This window comes from Ovis canadensis, chromosome 1 (assembly GCF_042477335.2).
Source record: "Ovis canadensis isolate MfBH-ARS-UI-01 breed Bighorn chromosome 1, ARS-UI_OviCan_v2, whole genome shotgun sequence".
NCBI classification, from domain to species: Eukaryota; Metazoa; Chordata; class Mammalia; order Artiodactyla; family Bovidae; genus Ovis; species Ovis canadensis.
This window is the reverse complement of record NC_091245.1, coordinates 125685415-125706407: the sequence shown is the minus strand read 5'-3', so window position 1 is coordinate 125706407 and position 20993 is coordinate 125685415. Positions and strand designations below refer to the sequence as shown.

Here is a 20993-nt window from a genome sequence, read left to right as displayed (position 1 = left end):
TTTCTTAAGGTCCTTTTTTTCTCACACAGGCCGTGTCATACAAATTTTGTGTGTAGCTCTTCCTCACGGCTTCCCTGGTGGCTCAGGGGATAAAGCATCTCCTGCAATGCAGGAGACCTGGGTTCGATCCCTGGGTTGGGAAGATACCCTGGAGAAGGAAATGGCAACCCACTCCAGTACTCTTGTCTGGAGAATCCCATGGACAGAGGAGCCTGGAGGGCTATAGCCCACGGGGTCACAAAGAGTCAGACATGACTGAGTGACTTCACTTTCCTCGTTGTAGTTTTAGTTCAGTTCAGTTCAGTCGCTCAGTCGTGTCCGACTCTTTGCGACCCCATGAATTGCAGCACGCCAGGCCTCCCTGTTCATCACCATCTCCCGGAGTTCACTCAGACCTGCGTCCATCGAGTCAGTGATGCCATCCAGCCATCTCATCCTCTGTCGTCCCCTTCCTCTCCTGCCCCCAATCTCTCCCAGCATCAAAGTTAAGTGATCATAAATCATGCCAAAGCCTATTGTATTGTCACCCAAGTGGGTTCTGAGTTTGAAGACAAATATGACATCTGTGTGTTCCTATGTACTTTGGCTTATTATCTCTAAATGTTTTAGGTACTGTTTCCTTTCTAGGGTAAAGGGCATCTTATAAGCATTTGTATCTGCTGAAGCAATCCATTAGTAGTGATAAACACTCCAGTACAGGTAATTAATGGGGCATTCATGTTGACTGCTAAATATCAGGAAACCAGAGAGAAAAGGAAAATTTTTACTGTACTGAAAAAAAAACTGTTTTAATACCATTAACACATGTATGTGGGACTTCCCCCATGGCTCAGCAGGTAAAGAATCCGGCTGTAATGCAGGAGACCCAGGAGATGTGGATTCGATCCTGGGTCAGGAAGATTCTCTAGAGAAAGAAATGGCAACCCACTCCAGTCCTCTTCCCTGGAAAATCCCATGGCCTGGTGGGGTACAGTCCATAGGGTCGCAGAGTCGTAAAAATCTGAGGGACTGAGCATACATACATAACACACATATGTATCCCTAACAAATAGAGAACACTGTTTGGTATGTTTTAAATTTGATATAACTAATGTCATACTGTATTATTTTGTACCTTGCTTTATGGCTCCATAATGAAATTTACTAAAATTTCATTCACTTATTTTCACTACTACATTCCACCAGAAATAGGTCACTCCATTCCCTTGATGGTTAGTTTCTTTCTAGTTTTCACCATTACAAACAATGTGCATTCCTACTCCACTTGTCCTAGAATTTCTAAGTCAAATATGTTGTGATAGAATATATGAGCCTTATACTGGACATGATTTATATATTTTTAAATGAATCATTCTTTGGCTGTGCCGGGTCTTTGTCCTCTTCAAAAGCGTCCTCTAGTTGTGGTGCACTGTCTTCTCATGGTGATGGCTTCTCCCGTAGCATAGCATTGAGGTGCGTGGGCTTCGTTGCTCAGCAACGTGTGGAATCTTCCTAGACCAGGGATCGAATCCATGTCCCCCTTGCATTGGCAGGTGGGTTCTTAATGACTGGACCGTCAGGGAAGTCCTACTGGATGTTATTTAATTGTTCTCTAGAACTGATGTGCCAATTTGCCCTCTCACCAACAATGTGTGAGTTCCCATTTTTCCCCGTTTGATATCTTGATGTGGTCAGACTTTTTTCCTAACATTAATAAAGTGGCATTTTGCTTTATACATGAGTTTGGTTTTCCTGTGTCAGTCACTCATGCTGGTAATTGTGGACCTGCAGGGCTTAGGATCTGGCTATAAATCATGTGGAGAGGCTGAAAGATAAGCGATAGACAGAGAAATATATTTACAAAGCACATATTCAACAGAGGTGGAGTCTCTAGAATATACAAAGAGCCCTCAAAACATGACAGTTAAAAAACAATCTATTTAGAAAATGGGCAAAAGACACATTTCACACACCAAAAAAGGCATCAGATGGCAAATAAGCACATAAAAACATGTTCAGCATCATTAGTTCTTAGGGTAAAAACAAGGCCACGATGAAATTCAGGCAAAGGTAAGAAAAATTGGGTCACTCATAGGTTCCTGATGGGAATGTAAAATGGTTCAGTCATTCTAGAAGAAAATTTGGCAGCTTTTTAAAAATCCAAGCATGCAACCACTCTATGACCCAGCATGTACCCCTGATCATTTAACCTGAGACGAGTGTTCAGAGGAGCTTCATTTATAATAGTCCCAAACTGGGAACACCCCAAATGTCCTTCAGTGGATGAATAAATGGTTAAACCAACTGTGATACATCCATACCATGGGATACTATATCAAAATAAAAAGGGACAAACTACTGATATACACAATCCAGATTAATCTCCAGAGAACTATGCTGAGTAAAAAAGTCAATCCCCAAAGGTTACACACACGATTCCATTTATGTAACACTCTTGAAGTGGCAAAATTATAGTGAATATGGAGAACAGAATCTATTATGGAGAATAGACTAGTGGTTGCCAGAAGTTAAGGACACAGGAGAAGGGCACGGGATGGGAGAGAAGTGGGGAAAAGGCAACACACAGGATCTTCAGGGAGATGGAATCATCTTTCATAACACTGTTAAAGTCCTGGCTCTGGTACTGCACTGTAGTTTTGCAAAATGTTACCACTGGATAAAGGATACCTGGGATCTTTCTGTATTATTTGTTAACAACTGCAGGTTGTTGTTTAGTTGCTATACTGTGCCTGACTCTTTGTGACCCCATGCACTGTATAGCCAGCCAGGCTCCTCTGTCCAGGGGACTTCCAGGCAAGAATACTGGAGTGGGTAGCCATTTCCTTCTCCAGGGGATCTTCCCAACCCAGGAATCAAACCTGTTGTCTCCTGCATTGGTAGGTGGGTTCTTTACTGTCTGAGCTACCACGGAAGCCCATACAAATCTACAGTTACCTTAAAAAGTTTTCACAAAGCCTATTATTCTGTATCTGTAACTTCTTAATCAGAGATTAATGAATGTAATTGAATTATTTAAGAATCAAGGTCATTGTTTTAAATAGCAATCTGAAAAAAAGGCAATATTCACAGGGACACCAGCCTCAGTCTCTTACTTTGGGTCTTTTAAGGCGGTCTCTTCTTTTGTCTGGCTATTCATTAGCCTGCTTCCCCTCTGCTCCCCTCACCTGCCCCACCCCCACCTCCCAGCTGTTTCTCTTGCTGTGGGTCAGAAAATCATCATTCATGCCTCCTGTGTTATTTTCAAGCCAGCAAGATTTTGAATAAGGGCCTCTCTTACAGAATAAGCACATGACTTCTTAATGACGATTAGTAATTTGAGAATAGCTTCCTACTTTCAGCAGAAGTATCACACAGAGACAGAGGCTGAGATGGTTGGATGGCATCACCGACTCAATGGACACGAGTTTGAGCAAGCTCTAGGAGATGGTGAAGGACAGGAAAGCCTGGTGTGCTGCAATGCATAGGGCCGCCAAGAGCTGGACATGACTGAGCGACTGAACAACAACAATCACACAGTAAGAATTAATCCTCAAATGTTGCCAAACTCATCTATGTAAAGTTAAAGGAAAATAGTTGGAAAAATTCTTCCCTTTTGAGCAAAGCAGTCAGTATGGTAAAGACAGGTATATTTATTTCATATGACAGCACATTTCACAGGATATGTTCAGTGTTTATATGCCACTGACTTTAATACCGTACTCCTATAAAGTATATAGTTATAAATACTGTGTGCCACATAAGCAATAAAATTCTTACATATAAACAGCAATCTACTATAGAGAACAAAGAATTCACAAAGAGATCCTTAGTGTTTAGTTTCTGCTCTGCTTTTAACAGAACTGGTCAATATTTTAATAATATGCAGAATAATGGCTAATTTGCAGTGTGCCTTTAACTGTCTGTCATAACTTTGTGCACTTTTCCAGCAACTTGCCAAGTATCGACAGAATTTCCTGAAAAAGGCTGAGCTGCTGCTTGATATGTGTATTTTAGACAGTTGTTTCTATTCAATAGGAAACATTGCTCACAGAACTGCAGTTGCACTCAAGTTTATAATGAGTTATTTTCCTAACGGAGAGCAAATGCCATATACACTAATCACACAGATGTTAAAGCCACAGTTTCAACAAGTTAATTCACATTTTGAAGCACATTGCTTATAGTAATACTGCTGTTTAAAATACACTACTGCTGAAATGATTAGACCTCCCCAAAAAGCACAATATAAAACTCACGAGTTATTTCTAATAGTCCTGGCTGTTAACAGAGAGAGAATTACTTTTATAAATATAGTATTCTGATAACATTTGAGCATTTAGAAAAGTGCTTTTTCCTAATAGATTTGCTTTATGTGGTTAAGTGCAATGCAGCTTGCTGTGCTTTTTTACATCTTACATATTCTTAGCCCTGAACTCCATTTTCTGATATTCCCCCAGTGCACATGTTTAAAGGTTAAATGTGGACAATGGAATTCAGGTGACATTTACAACTCTTTGTATAAAAGGAACGCTAATATAATGGGTAAAGGTGATTTCAAACTGACAACAAAACAACTACCGCTCCAGGAATTTTCTGACTGGGATTCCTCAATGATATCAAAACACTACATTCTATATAAATTATGAACGTCTTCATAAAATTAATCAAAAGCAGGATCAGCTGCATACTGGCAGTGCAGGAGACAAAATCCACAGCTAATTTGAGGTGTAGCCTCTAAGAATGAAAAGCAGCATCACAGATGGGGAGAGGGAACACACGGTAGATTCAGTTCAGCACCCCCCGGGGTGGGGGCCGCCCGGCTCACCAGCTAGAGAAGCAGGGAGGGCCATCCTCAGACACCTCCGTGGACCTTGAACTCCCATTTACTTCTCACTGAATTTGGTGGCACATGCCTTCCTGCCATCTGTGGCCAGCGCGCTTTTTTGAAAGGAAGGAGGGTCGGTCCACACAATATGCTGCTTCCGGCTGCAAGAAGCTCCTCCCCCAGAAAAGCAGGCAGAGGTGTGGGACCACAGTGACAAGGGGGTGTGTGGTGTATGTGTCAGAAGGGGTGGGTGTGCAACGGGGGCAAATTCTGGTTTCGTCGTGAGATTACTCTAGATTTGGAAAGAAAGATAATGGAAATGTCCAAATTTCATTTTCAGCCATCCATTTGATTATATGGAGAAGAGAACTCTGTTACAACTTTTAGGTAAAAATCTGGTCTGACTTATACCCTAGAATTTAAGTGATGCATATTACCAGTATGTAAGTGTATATACATTTGTGTGTTTGTGTGTGTATACACTTTTTTTTTTAAAGCAATGTCTTTCTAAATTCTGTTCCAGTATACCTTTGACAGCTCTTTGGTAAATACTTATAAATACCAATTGTTGACAAGTAGGAAAGGGCTGGCACCAATGTTGGCTAGAAGTTGTTTGGGCTTTGTGAGATGCTTTCAAGGAGACTGACGAAGAATTTCTGAATGAGGACTGTTTTCTAAAATAGCTTCAAGCACTTTTTATGGCTTCTACTCTCTCTTATTTATCCAAACAGAAACACCAAAATTCCAGTTAATAATGAGACAGATTTTTCCTTAATTCTGATATACACATATTCCAACTCTGTACACATTAAATAGTGGTATTTCATGACAACATCAGTGCACTTAACAATTACTTATTGCACATCATGAATAACGAATGCCCAAATCTTCTGGCTCTACCCTGCCAAAACTAAAGGGACAACTGTTCTCTACTGTGTGACGTTATCTTTCTGTCAAGTCTAGCGTGGGTGATGCCTTAGAGGCCAGGGCTGTGAAAGGGTCTGTGGGAGGGGTGGTGCCAGGTGGGAGCAGAGGGACAGGCGGCGGGGGTGGTCTTCTTGCTGGCAACACACAGAGAGACACATTGGTACTTCTACCCCAGTCATCACCAAGCGTCACCTTGGAGCCAGGAGACGAGCTCAGCTGCTTACCCAGGAAAACGTCTGGACGAGTGGACCCTGACTTCCCTGTCACACCAAAGTCCTCTTCTTCCTCGAAGGTTACCCATCCTTTGGGGTTGCTGACTGTTAGTGCAGGCGGGCCCTGCGGATCAAAACTGTCATTAAACCCATCCAGGGAGGATGAAGGCTTGCTACTGTTCTGACCCAGAGCCCTCAGCGAAGAGAATGGACTTGGAGCAACAGGCTCTTCTTTGGAGAACCATGAAGTGGCCTCTGATTCTTGAGACTCAGCTCGAAAGGGGTTTCCGAGGGTGGCGGTCCTGTTGGTGAAAGGATTTGTGCTGCTCGAGCTTGGGATGAATGGGTTTGGGGAACATCGCGTGTTTTCCTGGGATTTACTCCGGGCTGGAATTGGAGGCATTGTCGGCATGCAGCTTACAGAACTCAGAGTGTTCGTGTTACTTGGGGTTGCAGAAGGCAACGGCGTCAACCCCCTTGGGTTTGGGGTGTGAACAGATGGCTGAGCCTTTGATACAGCAAGCAGGTTCAATGACAAGTCTTCAAATGGGTCACTCTTTAATGGCGAGTCCAATCTGACGGCGGAGACTCCGTTTGTTTTCACCTGGGAAAGAGAGAGCCCATTGAATAATCAGAACAAACAAAAAGCAATACAGTTACTTTGAATGCCCCTTCTGCTTCCTGTCTCGAGTATTCTTCATTCTGAGGGGGTCAAGTATACATACTCAAAAAATAAAAAAAGGAGCTTTGTGTAGTCTGTTACTCTGGTGGTTAAACAAGTACCATGAAATATATTTTTTTTTAAACTGTGCTAAATAAGTTCTTTTATAAATACAGCTTATTTCATCCATGCAAGTATTGATATGTAAAATGGAGAACTGCCCTGAATTAGCACATGAGTTTGGTTCATGCCCAGTTGTATCAGATAATCAAATGAACTTAAGAAACTCACATTCAATTCAAAGTTTATGCTAAATTGCTATGAATAAACTTCCAACACCCATCTGTGATGATGATGTGGTTTCACTGTTTTTTGAAATAAATTTTCATTGAGAGTTAATGTTACTATGGAAATTCAACTTTATGGATAAAAATTAATTTTATTAGTATATCTGTATTCATAAGCTGAAGATAATGCATCATTTCCTTTTCCACTTGTAGAATAAAATTTTCAAAGCATTCTTTGCCTTTTAATGTCAGCTGTCCTTTGTAGAATAAATTCTGAATGTGAAAATATTTTTTAATTGACCTTCTTCATCTTTAGATAGGTTTATTAATAACTAACTGCAATGATTCTTTAAAATTGGATGGCGTGGTACGGGGAGGAATTCCATTTCTATTTGGGATAGTAATTCTTCAACCAAAATAAAGCTATGCGTCGCAGAGCTGGCTGTGAATGGTTACTGGCAGGAGGAGGGGTCAGACCTACTTCACAGTCATGAAAAATCCGCCCTGTGTGCCCACTTCACAAAGAAGCCAGCTGGAGTGGGGCCCAGCTGTGGTACCGGGCACAGGCTACTTTCCTAAGGGAAACACTGAACTGAAGCCTGGCTGTATGAGAAAAGTAGCTAGCTTTATTGGGAACTCCATTTTATTTTTTTGGAGGGAACTCCATTTTAATTTAAAAAAAAAAAAAAACCACTCTATATATAATTATTAAAACTAGGTGGATGACTTGGATATTTATGCCAAATTAAAGGTAAGAAAAGCACAGGAGAGGGAGAATTTTACTTAGCTAAAGACTTGCAATGTACAAAATGGAGCATGACCCAAAATGAATTTAGGTCATTTTTACAGCAAGTAACTAAACATTCATAAGATATGTTGAAAAACAGAGCAGCAGTCTCAATAAAACATTGTTTTGCTGTTCTTGTTTTAGTCGCTAAGTCATATCTGACTCTGCAACCCCACAAGATGACTATAGACGATAGCCCACTAGACTCCTCTGTCCATGGGATTTACCAGGTAAGAAAACTGGAGTGGGTTGTCATTTCCTTCTCCAGGGAATTTTCCTGACCCAGGGATCGAACCTGTGTCTTCTTCTTTAGCAGACAGATTCTTTATCATTGAGCTGCCTGGGAAACTCCAATAAAACATAACTGTATCTTCTTAAACAGTAACCTGGTGCTTAAGAACAGGTAAGGCTAATTCCCTTCCAACCCAGTGGTTAGGGCTCTCTGCTTTCACTGCCAGGGCCTGGGTTCAACCCCTGGTCACATAACAGAGACCCCACAAGCCACATGGAGTGGCAAAAAAAAAAAAACAAAGAATAAGGAAGGGTGCTCATTTGCAAAAGGAAATGGTATGGATAACTCCTTACATGAATCACTCTCTAATCTATAGTATACTTTAAGTAAACAAGTTTTATTTTTCTTCAAACTTAATATGACAATAAATTTGTACAAAATTAAAGAGCAGACATGTCATAGATTCTAAACTGTATTCTAAGTGTATTATAGTACCTGAGAGACAAATTTACTATAGACACTATAGTAAAATTACAATTAGCTATACATTACCAGTAATGACTGGGTTATTTACGATTCATATGACAAAAGAAAAGTACTTGAGTGGGTCTGGGCCCTGATTCTCCCATGGTAGACAAAGTCCATGACACAGACATTATAGGTAGGAGGTTGATGCTTTGTACAGCTTAGAATAACAGGCCTTTGCCAAATAAATGTTGCACATTTAAATATCTTTATTTTCATATATTAACAAATTTTTCTTTCAAAATAATTTAATAGAAACATGGTCATTTTGCCCAATGAGATTTGAAATTATGAGAGCCACATCATCATTCATTGCATTAGAATGAATTTCTATGTATCTAAGCAGCATTTATGATGACTTGACATTAATGATGATGGTATTTTTTACAGAGAAGGGTGTTGGAAAGGCCCTTAAATAATCCTGCTATAATGTTAACTTTCATCTTTGTAAATCATCAATTTTTCTTTAACAAAAAAAAAAATCTACTAGTGCTACTAGTTATAATCTACATGCTAGTAGTTATTTTTTTAAGTTTCCCAAAAGAAATCTAGGAAAAAAATTGAATTTTGTACTTACATAATTATGCCATTGTTAAAACCAAGAACCAATTTGGTTTTGCCAAATACACTTTCATATATCTAAAGCTTACCTTCGTAAAGTTATACTTTTTAGTCTTGTTAATTTTTGTAAAAAAAAAAAAAAGGCAAAATAAATGGGAAAGCATTAGCAAGAATAACTAAAATGGTTCCTAAGAATTCAAAATACTAAGAAAAAAAGCAGGTTTTATGGTATGATAACAGAATTTATTAATGTGGACAGGTGGTTTTTAAAAATGGGTGAAAATTTAGATGTATGAAGCAAAAGGTTCATACATCTAATATGCTAAGACAGATGAGAAGCACATATAAGATTGAGAAATAATCCGATACCTGTTACCCTGATGGTTGCTCCTGCTTTGAGAAACGAAACACAGACATCAAGGGAAAGAGTTAGAAGGACAATCTGAGACCAACCAGCAACCCTAACAATTCAGTCTTCAAAACACTTTCAGTTTTTATTACATACAAAATCCAAGAGCAGTGAGATCTGCAGGTCACAGTATAAGATCAAGAGACAATAAAATGTACTGCTGTAACAGGGCTCAGGATTTAATTTTATCTGAGGTTGATTACTAACTAGTTCAAAGTAGTAATTCCAAAAATAATATTCCAAATACATTATTAGAGCACTGAAGTATTTTCAGCAGGCTATGGATGAAATGTTTGTGTCCCCTCAGATTCATATGCTGAACCCCAATCTCCTTATGTGATGGTATTTGGAGACATGGTCTCTAGGAGGTGACTGGGGTTAGATGAGGTTGCGAGAGTGGGCCCTCTTGATGGAACTAGCACCCTTTGGAGGAGACACACCAGAGGGCTTGCTCTTTTTCCCCTTGTGCAAGCACCAAGGAAAGGCCATGTGGGCACAGAAGAGGCCCCAGCAGAACCCAACCATGCTGGCATTCTGATCTCCAGCTTCCAGCCTCCAGAACTTGAGAAGAAAAATTTCTACTGCCTGAGTCACCCAGTTCATGGTATTTTGTTACGGCAGCCCGAGGTTAGGGCACAGCCTTAAGACAGCCTATGGGTTCATCATGGTTAGAGAAGTTGTACAAAATGGCACTACTTTGCAGAAAAGTGAAATCTGGTTATTTATTTCAACATGGTCAGGATCCAGGCTTGTTCTATTAATCTATCATCCAAATTTCCTGAAGGGTGATACTAAAGATGAAATCACAATCTTTCTATAATATAGTAGCAGTACTTTAAAAAACTACAGTATTCTTAAGAAACAGTTTGAACGAATCTTCCCCAATATTTAAAGCTTACCTTATTTTAAAATACCAAAACTCACTTAGACAGTTTTGAGAGACACCATTCTAAAATTTATAAATAATATATTTATTATATATTTATATTATATAAAATGTGTTACTACAAAACATGAGACTCCTGAATTTAACCTTTCCTGATTATGCCAAAGCCTTTGACTGTGTGGATCACAAGAAATTGTGGAAAATTCTGAAAGAGATGGGAATACCAGACCACCTGACCTGCCTCTTGAGAAATCTGAATGCAGGTCAGGAAGCAAGTTAGAACTGGACATTGAACAACAAACTGGTTTCAAATAGGAAAAGGAGTATGTCAAGGCTGTATATTGTCACCCTGCTTATTTAACTTCTATGCAGAGTACATCATGAGAAATGCTGGAGTGGAAGAAACACGAGCTGGAAGATTTCCAGGAGAAATATCAATAACCTCAGATATGCAGATGACACCACCCTTATGGCAGAAAGTGAAGAGGAACTAAAAAGCCTCTTGATGAAAGTGAAAGAGGAGAGTGAAAAAGTTGGCTTAAAGCTCAACATTCAGAAAACGAAGATCATGGCATCTGGTCCCATCACTTCATGGCAAATAGATGGGGAAACAGTGGAAATAGTTTTATTTTTGGGGGGGCTCCAAAATCACTGTAGATGGTCACTGCAGCCATGAAATTAAAAGATGCTTACTCCTTGGAAGAAAAGTTATGACCAACCTAGACAGCATATTCAAAAGCAGAGACATTACTTTGCCGACTAAGGTCTGTCTAATCAAGGCTATGGTTTTTCCTGTGGTCATGTATGAATGTGAGAGTTAGACTGTGAAGAAGGCTGAGCACCAAAGAATTGATGCTTTGAACTGTGGTGTTGGAGAAGACTCTTGAGAGTCCCTTGGACTGCAAGGAGATCCAACCAGTCCATTCTGAAGATCAGCCCTGGGATTTCTTTGGAAGGAATGATGCTGAAGCTGAAACTCCAGTACTTTGGCCACCTCATGCAAAGAGTTGACTCATTGGAAAAGACTCTGATGCTGGGAGGGATTGGGGGCAGGAGGAGAAGGGGATGACCGAGGATGAGATGGCTAGATGGCATCACCGACTTGATGGACGTGAGTCTGAGTGAACTCCGGGAGTTGGTGATGGACAGGGAGGCCTGGCGTGCTGCGATTCATGGGGTTGCAAAGAGTCAGACACGACTGAGCGACTGAACTGAACTGATGATCCTGATGCATTAGTTTTGGAAGAGTCGGATAAAAACTGGGAATGGGTTCATACTAAGATGCAGGGGGATGGTATTAAATTGATCCAGAAAGCTGAGTTTTTTTTTTTTCTTTTTTGGCTGTGCTGTGCGGCATGCAGGATCTTAGTTCCCTGACCAGGGATCGAACCCATGCCCTCTGCATTGGGAGCATGGGGTCTTAACAACTGCACTGCCAGGGAAGTCCTGAGATTTTCTACTTGGTCTCTTCCCTCACTATCAGCTATCACTCCAAAATAGTATAGCTGTGATGCTATTACTTCCCATTGGATTCCTGACTTCTGGTTTTCAGCTGATAATCAGATGACTAAGACGTTGAAAGTCAGATAAGTGGGGCATTTTTACATTTTCTAAAGGGTATATAACATATATAATCATTTGAATTAGAAGAATCTTTTCTATATAGAATTATAGAATCAAATAACTTAAATAGTAATAACAAGTAAAGCTGGGTCATGTGTGATTCTATGTTTTAAATACCTTGTATATTTTTGGCAGAATTAATAAAGACTTGTAAAAATTAGTAAGTGTTCAATTCTAAGACTGTTTCATATTATTACCAAAATATCAAAATGTGAGTTATTTTACTAACTCACCCTTTTCAAGTTATAGCCATTACAGAAGAATTTTTAAGACTTTAGATGTTCATTATTTTTTGAATAGGCATTGTTTTTATGGTTCAAAATTAAAAAGGCACAAAAGGTAAAATGCCTCCCTGTCTTTCTGACTGTAAGCTCCCAGGAGGAAACTAAGCTCTCTGTGATCTTTCACAAAGGCAGTCTACACATGAACAAGACCTCCATTCCCCAGAAAAGTGTGTCTTGTGTATATAATGTGTAGAGGGATTTGACATCAATGACTGAGGCAAAAAAAAAGGCTTATAACAAACACCTTTCACAGTTCTGATGAACAGAATATAAGAGTCAAGAATACAACCTACTAAACCATACACAAAGCACAGGCTTGCTGTGCTTTGTCAGCAAATTACCACACCCATTCCAATGAAAATCAGAAAGCAAAACAGGGGAAAACGACCTAAGAAAATGATACACGGCAGTCACGGAATATTCATCCTATACTATTTGTGTCATAAGATGACTTTGTACTGAGAACTGCAATCTTCCTTGACAGTGTGTTCTTTCTGAAGTTGTTCAGAGTACCGCACCTACTTTCAATACTGAAAACATTTTATAGAGTTTTAGGAATTAGCGTTCACCTTTTCTGTGAAAAGCATGATCACTTTCTGTCCTAAAACTGTAGTAATACAAAGCTTTAAGATGGCTTCTTTGAAAGTTTCTTGCCCTCCAATTACACTAAAAATAAATAAATAAATACAATACTATACCTTATAAGAAAAGGAAAAGAAAAAATCATCATGCACTAAAAGTAGACTGGCAAAGAGAAAATAATGGACATTTATTGTTCGAAGGGCTTCTATAATTACTATGTATCTTCAGCGTCCTCAATTACATAACACTTTTTGGTGTTGATTAGCTTAAGAGAACATCATTCTCAATTATATATCCATCTTAGCTTTTTTAAAAATGTGACCAACAGTCTAATAAGTAAGTGCTAATTGCTAAGTATTTATATTGTTTCAAGATTCATATTTACTTTATAATCTGTTTTTCACTGTGAAGAAGCATAAGAAACTGCTAACTTCTGCCAATTAGCTGGACATACTCCCATATCTGCAATATGTGAGTGCAAAATAAATGCAAATAATAGTTGGCAAAATAAATGCAAACTGTTATTCTAAACATGCTTAAGGGACATCACCAGTGTAATATTTCTGTATTTTAGACTATTCCAAAATAAAAGCAGACTTAAAACTTCAGTTCTTTGGCCTTGATGGCATTTTCAAGTTAAAACTTTTGGATAAAATTCAATGTGAGGCTAGACAACAGAAATATAAAGATAAACCTTATACTAAAGATAAACTTATACTAAAGACAAACCTTAATGATTTTACTGAGACGTATATAATAGAAACTAAGTAAAACAACCTCCAAGTAAAACAATTGAACTCGCATGAATATTCTTGTGTTGAAACAACTTTGTGTATACACACCAGAAGGCTTTCCAGTGTGAGATCACTCTGGGTAACAAAAGTCCCTGTGATCCCATGATTTCCACCCACCAAGGCAAGGGCACTATTTTCTATGTGGTATTCATGAGAACATTATTTTGATGGCTTATACTTTGGTGAATAAGCTTGCTGCTGCATGCCTGAAACATCTAAATGGATCCAGTAGTGTCTGAAACTTAGAGATCCCCAAGGAAGCCCAGTGCCGGCTCCATCACAGAAAAGAGCTAACTGCAGCATCAAGAGAAATAGGATTATTGGAAATTTACTGCCAATGGCCAGGGATTGACCTGACTGCCCTTCTGTCCAGCAGGTAAAGGCCAAAACTAATCTAATAGCTGGGAACAAAAAGAAACTAAATTATTACTGTCCATTCTAATTAAGTATCCAAAGAAAATTACACACGGAAAAAAACAAAAAAAATCACCTCCACTTTAAACAAGGTAAAACAGCCTGGGAGCCACTTGGAAGTTTTAGAGAAAAGAGCCTTTAGGGAAAGAGCCCTAATCTAGGGTCACTCTCTGTGAACCCTTGATCCAGACAACAGGTTGGACAAAAAAACCCCAACCCTGAAACAGCCAAACATGCATCTGTTGTGTGACAAGTCTGAGATGCCAAATGACACTCACTGGTTGAAGTCACATCTAAACATGTTATTACCAGCAAACGACGAAATTTTTAAAATCAAATCTTAGCTGTTTTTCTAAAGCTAATAATTAAAATAAGTATGTTCAAAGACTACAGCAAAGGCATCAAATATGCCTCAGTAAACAAAACAAAAAAAAAAATGAAAAACAAAACAAAATGTAGGCAAAGGCCTTCACACACACACACCCACCCCGCTCCCCAGATGATCTTTCTCCCCACTGGAAGGCCTTACCTGCGGCTGTGCCGGAGACTCAGAAGGCAAGCTGTGGGATGACCTGCTCCGAGGGGGTGGCTGTGGGGGCGTTTCCAGGCTGGGCTGCGGGGCAGCCTGGGGCAGAGGTGCGGCCACCGGGATGAGAGGCTCCTGCATCTTCTGAACAGGTGGTGCAAAAGAAGGCGGCACAGGAAGGGCAGCCTGAGGCTTCAGGGGTTCGGGAAGAAGAGCTGAGCCTAAAGAAAGTCATTTCCAGATGTTAGGCATTCTCTGGAAAACCGAGTTTATCCTTCCTTTCGGGGAATGGTAGGAGATTCCTGTCCCTGTCCCGGCCCCCAGTAGCCTCCTTTATTATGGCATACAGAAAGACAGGAAAAAAAAAAAAGAGAGAGAGAAAGAAAGAAGGCTACTTCAATTTGAGTAAGTTGTATAAAGTGAGAGACTGCAGAACGAGAAGAGACAAGAAGCAGAAGGGGAGGATACAGAATGGCACTGCCGTTTCCATTACGGGTCTACCTTTCAGTACTTCGGAGGGCTTGCTTTGGCTTTCAGGAGTCAGTCTCCCAGCAGATGCCCGTGCGTGGCTCTGGGGGGCGCTGATGACTCCAGCACGGGGCGGAATAATCTAAAGATGGGAAACGAAAACCACTGAGACATTTACCTTATCTGCAACGGACAAGATTTGGTGAGAATATTGTTTATGCATCTTGTATCGTTTCCTCAGCCTCTTGTCATCCCAATGGCTCTATTTATTGCCACATAATCATAAGTTTCATTGTTTTTTTTTATTACGGATTAACTTTTATTGGTGCATAGTTACCTTACAATGTTGTGTTGGTCTCTTCAGCAAAATGAATCAGGCATACATATATATATATATATATCCCCTCCCTTTTGGATTTCCCTCCCATTCAGGTCATCACAGTGAGTTAAGTAGAACTCTCTGTGCTATCAATTATATATATATGTGTCAACCTGAATCTCCCAGTTCCTCCCCTGCCCTTTGGTATCCACACATTTGTTCTCTATGTCTGTGTCTCTATTAGTGGTTTGCAAATAAGATCATCTATAGTATTTATCTAAATTCCACATATATGGGTTAATACACAATACTGTTTCTCTCTTTCTGACTTCACTCTGTATGATACTTTCTAGGTCCATCCACGTCTCTACAAATGACCCAATTTTGTTCCTTAAGCTTCAAAAATCTTCCTTTTTATTTTTCACTGTTTACTATGTGCCAGGCACGGTGTTAACTAAGCACTGGGTATGAATTTACATTTCAATGTCCAAATGGCTCTGGGGGGTAAGGTATTATTTTATCATCTCTAATTTAAATGAAGAAATGTATACAACTGTCCCAAAGCCATAGACTTAGAAAATAAAGCCAGGAGCCGAACTCAGGGCCCGTGTTCTTTATCCTATATCATACTGCCTTAGTGGGACGATTTTACAGGTCAGGAGATGGAGCAGGACATACACTGTGGAACTATGAGGCTTACCAAAAACTACACTGAGGCTGTTTTTCTTTATTAAACACAGACGTTAAAAACTTTGGAATGGCTAACTCAGTGTGCTGAAATACAAAGGCTGGAAGATATACTGGGGAAATAACGTTCTTTTCTACCTTTACATGTTTGCTGAAGGCTTTAAGCACTCAGTACCTTTTCCTTATTTTTTTATAAATTGGAGGATAATTGCTTTACAATATTTGTTGGCCTCTGCCATACATCAATATGACTCAGCCACATGGAGGTATATGCCCCCTCCCTCCTGAATCCCCCACAGGTACACACATGTCCCCTCCCTCTTGAACCCCCCTCCCATCTCCCACCCCCTCCCAGGCTTCTAAGTTGTCACACAGCACAGGGTTGAGCTCCCCATTCCCACCTGCTATCTATTTTACATATGGTAATATATACGTTTCCATAGTATTCTCTTAATCAGTCCCACCCTCTCCTGCCCACGCTGTGTCCACAAGTCTGCTCTCTCTGTGTCTCCACTGCTGCCCTGCCAACAGGTTCATCAGTACCATTTTTCTAGACTCCATGCATAAGCAAAAGTTACAAATGTAATCGCACAAAATCCTGACTTTCCTTCCCTATTCTTATAATATTCAGTAAGCAAAGTACTTTGTGGGAAGTGGTACAGTCGGTGAATAACAATTTCTCCTTTTTTACAAAAACAAACAGGGGAGTGGATAATGGCTATTTTAGGTATATTCCACAGACACTTTACTTTGGAGCATATTATTATATATAGAAAAGGACTTCAGGTTGGCTACAGGACAAAAAACAAAATACCTCTGTCTTAGAAATCTTATGAGAATTTCTTAGACTCGAAGTAGTTTCATTAGCAGAAGTTTCTTCATTTCCAGGTATAGTCACAGTTCCCAGGATTCAGCTAGTGGCCTCCTAATAAGCCCAGGCTCCACCAGACTGACACTGGTTTCTCTTTTTTTTTTTCTTTGAACTACTTGTTCTATCCCAGAGAGAATTTTCATGCGGGTGAATAATAGAATAATTCTGTGTATAACAAAACACAGATAAACATGCAGAAAACCACAGACTTACAACGCAGGGTGAAACCCTGCAATGCCATCTGCTCTCCTGCAGTTAAACCTTTAGAACTGGTTTTAGCTGACAGATTATCATCAATGGGCTTCCTGAAATCTAATTTTAAAATCCTTCCGGATTTCCCTGGCGGTCCAGCGGTTAAGACTTGTACTTCCACTGCAGGGAGTACGGGTTCAATCCCTGTTTGGGGAACTAAGATCCCACATGCATCGAGGTGTGGCAAAAATAAATAAAAAGGAAATAACCTTTCTGATTGAAGAATGACTTTACCTTATTAATTACTCAGATAATGTCATAAAAAGTTGCCCTAGTACATCACTTCCCCATATATTTCAAGATTCTAAGATATTTATTTAGTGACTGTAATCACTTAACTGTACCACTTTTATTCAAATAATGAAGGAAGCTTTTCCTTCTGAAGAGGATGTTAGCATAACATTCGAGTTGAAGGTGGGGCTGCCCTGGTGGCTCAGTGGTAAAGAATCTGCCTCTCAATGCAGGAGAAGCGGGTTTGATCCCTGGGTTGGGGAAATCCTCTGGAGAAGGAAATGGCAACCCACTCTAGTAATCTTACCAGGGAAATTTCATAGACATAGGAGCCTGATGGGCTACAGTCCATGGGGTTGCAAAGAGTGGGACACAACTCAGCAAGTACACACACACACACACATACAACTCAGAGAGTAAAACACACACACACACACAAAGGTGCCTTGAAGAGCATCAGGTCTAATTCCCCCAGTTTAGAATTGAGGAAACTGGAGTCCTAATGGGCCCGTGATTTCTTCAGGGTAACACATCTGATTAGTAGCAAGTTGGGACCCAGGACCTAGACCTCCTGGCTCGCAAGCGAGGCGCTGCCTACCGGTCTGGCTGCACTGTGTCCAGCAAGTCCCGGGCCTGGCAGTCCGGCTTGAGGTGGAAGCTGACTGCGTCCTGGAACAAAGGCATCACACCATGTAGCTCAGGTGTTTGTTTTTAAAGAAAGAAACAAGAAACCATGCACTTATATCCACACTGTCTATTCATGGTCCAGCTTTAAGGTTAAGTAGCTGAATTCGAATGTTTACCTAGATTATCTCTCCGTGTCGTTCCTGGGCTTTTGGGTGCTTTGAAGCAGGAAGGAAAAAAAAATTACCCATAAGTAAACAATCAAGCCACATTATATAATACTAGCTAGCTGTTCTGTTTCATTACCAGCAGAAATGGGGGCACGAGGTGGAAAAAGAAAACCAAAACAAACTATTCTGCTTTCGAAATGCTGGAGGGTATTATCAGCCCTTTAGAAAATACCCCCAAAGAGAAAAATTTAGACTACTGAGAGTGACATTGATAGGACAAGTTGGCAGTTGGTCTGATACCTCATTTGGAAGGTAACTTTCCCAACAGAGCTCTTTCCTGTGAATCCTGAAAACACATGGTCAGTTTGGGGGAACGGTCACAAGATGTGGCCCCACTGCTTCCCAGAGCTTGGTGGACTCACGGCTCCAGGACCAACAGACACGCACTTTCCGAATCACACAAGACATCAAACAGCACTGTTTCAGGGCTTCATGCTGTAGACGTCAGCACGGACAGGGACTCTTACAACGAGATCTTTTGGATTTCTACAGAAAAACCCTATCATTAAAGTAGAAGGCGGGCACTACTTATTACAATATCTGCCTTATGCAAGACAGCGTTGAAATACTGCTCAAACTCATTCAAAATGTAGGAGAAGACTGAAATGAAATAAACTACTTTTGGGGCCAAAGGAATAGGAGACACTATTAAGGTCAGCATCTCATATTTCTTCTTTTTGAAAGGAAATTCAAGTGTAATTGTTATATGAAACCCATCAGACTTTTAATAACTGTAATCTTAATGAATGGCTTCCAGTTTTAATAGCCTTTTAAGCAAATTTACTTAGCATATTTATGTTATCTGAAGTTGATTAAAAAATACTATATCCTTAGACTGAATTAACAAGGTTTAATTATTCATTTTTAAAACTTCAGAGTTAGTATAGTACATTTCTAAACATTTGACTTATTCTGAAAAGATTTTTGAAGGCATTCTTCTTACAATAATACTGCACATTAATTTCACATCTTAAGTGTATATGAAATATGTATATACAGAACAGCTCAGAACAACATTAAGAATTGCAGAGAAGGTAAACGGACAACCATCAGAAACTACACAACACAGAATGAAGAGAGAAAAAATACAAAGTTACAAGATATACATAAGGAGTGGGAGGGGGAGTTTACAGTTGGACCAAGAAAAGATTTGGTATGTCTTTAAACATCAGAGGGGCTGACATTTAGGAATAAAATGAGAGATCCATTTCTAGGATGAAAACATCTTGTTACCTTCCATCTCTCGCCTAGCTACCCCCGGACTGGGAGGGGCTCCAACACCTTTTTAGAGAGAGAACAGAAGCTGTGTATTGTTCAGGGCCCATAGAACAGAAGGAAAGGCAGGCACACAAAACAGTTTCTGAGTTAAATGTCCTTTTGCAAAAAAGTTCTTTCACTGCTTCAAATTTCTTCAAAGATATCTGTATAAACCAAAGTGCCTCTAGATGTCTGGCCCAAACCTGATCCTGGCCCTTTCTTCAGTTAGAATTGAAAGGAGAAAATAGTTTTCTTTTTATATCTGACATCATGGGAGGATTCCCTGGAGAAAGAAATGGCAACCCACTCCAGCATTCTTGCCTGGAGAATCCCATGGACAGAGAAGCCTGGTGGGCTATGGACCATGGGTTTCCAAAGAGTCAGATAGCACTGAGTGACTAACACTTTCACTTTTTCACTAGCAGTAGGGAATGTGAAAATATGTGTAATGAAAGTCTTTGCTTTTTAATCATCTCATTCTTTATATTCAGAATTAAACCACTAACAAAAGCTCCACTGCCAGTCATAAAGGAAAAAAAAAAATCTGAAAGTTCCAATTTCATTTTAAATCTCTATGAGACTGTGTTAGTCCCTCAGAAAGTAATTTTCAATGCATTATTAAAAAAAAAACTCTGAAAGTACTATAATTACTTTCAGGTTATTGCCTTCAAGCAGTTATTGGTTTATAGGGTTAAAAAAATATGCTGCAAAGACTGCCTACAAAAGAATTATGAAGAGAAGCAATTTAAAAACTACATCAGATTTCTAAGTAAGTCGCTGAGTTGCTAATATGTATAGCTTTTCACAAATTTCTTTAAAATTTTTATTTTTCTACAGATTGGTTTCCTAATTAAAGGGGAAGGTAAATAAAATCTTCCATCAAGCTATAAATCAAAGCACAAGTTGGAAATGGGAAAAAAATCAATGTCTTCTTTAAGTTAGTGGAAAAGTTATCCTTCAGTAGTATCTTACAGAATGGTGCTCAAAGAACTTTGTTACCCTTATTACCCAAAGTCATTAAAGCCTGCACACAGCGCAGTCACTCTGACAGCATGTGAGTCGGTCGGCACTGTGCTCTGGCAGCTGGAGCAGGGAGAGACCAGCCGCCTGTGCAGCGAGCCCTAAGGACACTAACACTGGGTGAGCAACAGCTCCTCTGCAGGATGGAGACATTCTGCCTCAGCCTTTCTTGAGAACTGGATTAAAGAAAGCCTCTAGATGAGCTTCGTGAGAGTCTTCACGTAAAACAAGTAAACTACAAAAAGTGACCCATGTGTTGAGAAGAATTTCTTTATCGAAATATATAACAGAGACTTGTTCTTCTACTTTAAAAATGAAGCATGAATGTTATGACAAGTTATGATAAAGCCATGCAAAATGAAAGCTATATTTCAGATGATTATGATAACTTTAAATTGCATTCCTAGGACATTTTGCTAATTCATAGGCCACTGGCAAGACGACTAGAGTTCTAATATAATTCAATATAATCAAATCCTTGGGAAACCACCTATCTTCATCATGTTTGACTCAATCTTTA

General features: G+C 39.7%; 1 protein-coding gene across 8 annotated transcripts in view; it reads right to left on the bottom strand.

Moving 5' to 3' along the window:
• Positions 1–3609: 3609 nt before the first annotated feature.
• Positions 3610–20993, bottom strand: part of SYNJ1 (synaptojanin 1) — a 94516-nt gene continuing 77132 nt past the window's right edge. For 5 of the 8 annotated variants that reach the window (XM_069548923.1, XM_069548925.1, XM_069548927.1 and 2 more), the window contains 4 exons: positions 17941–18011; positions 15016–15124; positions 14518–14735; positions 3610–6547 (listed from right to left, as the gene is read on the bottom strand). In XM_069548923.1, the coding sequence (XP_069405024.1) occupies positions 5747–6547; positions 14518–14735; positions 15016–15124; positions 17941–18011 (1199 nt within the window). In that variant the 3' untranslated portion in view covers positions 3610–5746. Of the gene's footprint in view, positions 6548–14517; positions 14736–15015; positions 15125–17940; positions 18012–18145; positions 18185–20993 lie in introns of all 8 variants that reach the window. The other 3 variants (XM_069548921.1, XM_069548924.1, XM_070289307.1) reach the window with 1 other exon arrangement.